Genomic DNA, 433 nt, shown 5'->3' on the forward strand with positions numbered 1-433 from the left:
CGGCGGTGTGTCGCCCGGCAGGCCAGGGTAAGCCGTCGGGGAAAGGTGACTCTCCATGGCCGGGCCGTGCATGCCGCCGCCCCAGGAGGCACAGCGCTCGACGCCAGGAGTGTTGGGGAAGTCAAACCGCGGCCTCTTGGCGACGCTCACGTAGGGGGCATCGAAGTGCTGCAGTCTTTGATTTGGTGGCTGTTGCGGAGGAGGGTGCTGCATATTAAACACGGGGTCGGTGTAGGGATGCATATTCCTGTTCTCCAGTCTGTGAATAGGGTATTCAAACTGTGCATGCTGGTTCTGCATTATGGGCCCATTGTCCTGCAGGTTGGAGTTGGGAGCGTTGGCTTCTGTTTGCTGTTGCCTAGGGATGGCTGGCGGGCAGGAGTTCTGTCTGGCCAGCAAGCCCGGCGGCTGCTGCGGTGCTTGCGGTGGTGGT

General features: G+C 61.4%; 1 protein-coding gene across 1 annotated transcript in view; it reads right to left on the reverse strand.

Annotated features, from left to right (window-relative positions):
* Positions 1-432, reverse strand: part of MN1 (MN1 proto-oncogene, transcriptional regulator) — a gene marked incomplete at its 5' end in the record, with an annotated part of 33420 nt that extends 32988 nt beyond the window's left edge. Inside the window, one exon of the mRNA XM_031057457.1 lies at positions 5-432. Within this exon, the coding sequence (XP_030913317.1) occupies positions 5-432 (428 nt within the window). The remainder of the gene's footprint in view (positions 1-4) is intronic.
* Between the last annotated feature and the right edge of the window lies 1 nt (position 433).

Source organism: Geospiza fortis, unplaced genomic scaffold (assembly GCF_000277835.1).
Source record: "Geospiza fortis unplaced genomic scaffold, GeoFor_1.0 scaffold408, whole genome shotgun sequence".
NCBI classification, from domain to species: Eukaryota; Metazoa; Chordata; class Aves; order Passeriformes; family Thraupidae; genus Geospiza; species Geospiza fortis.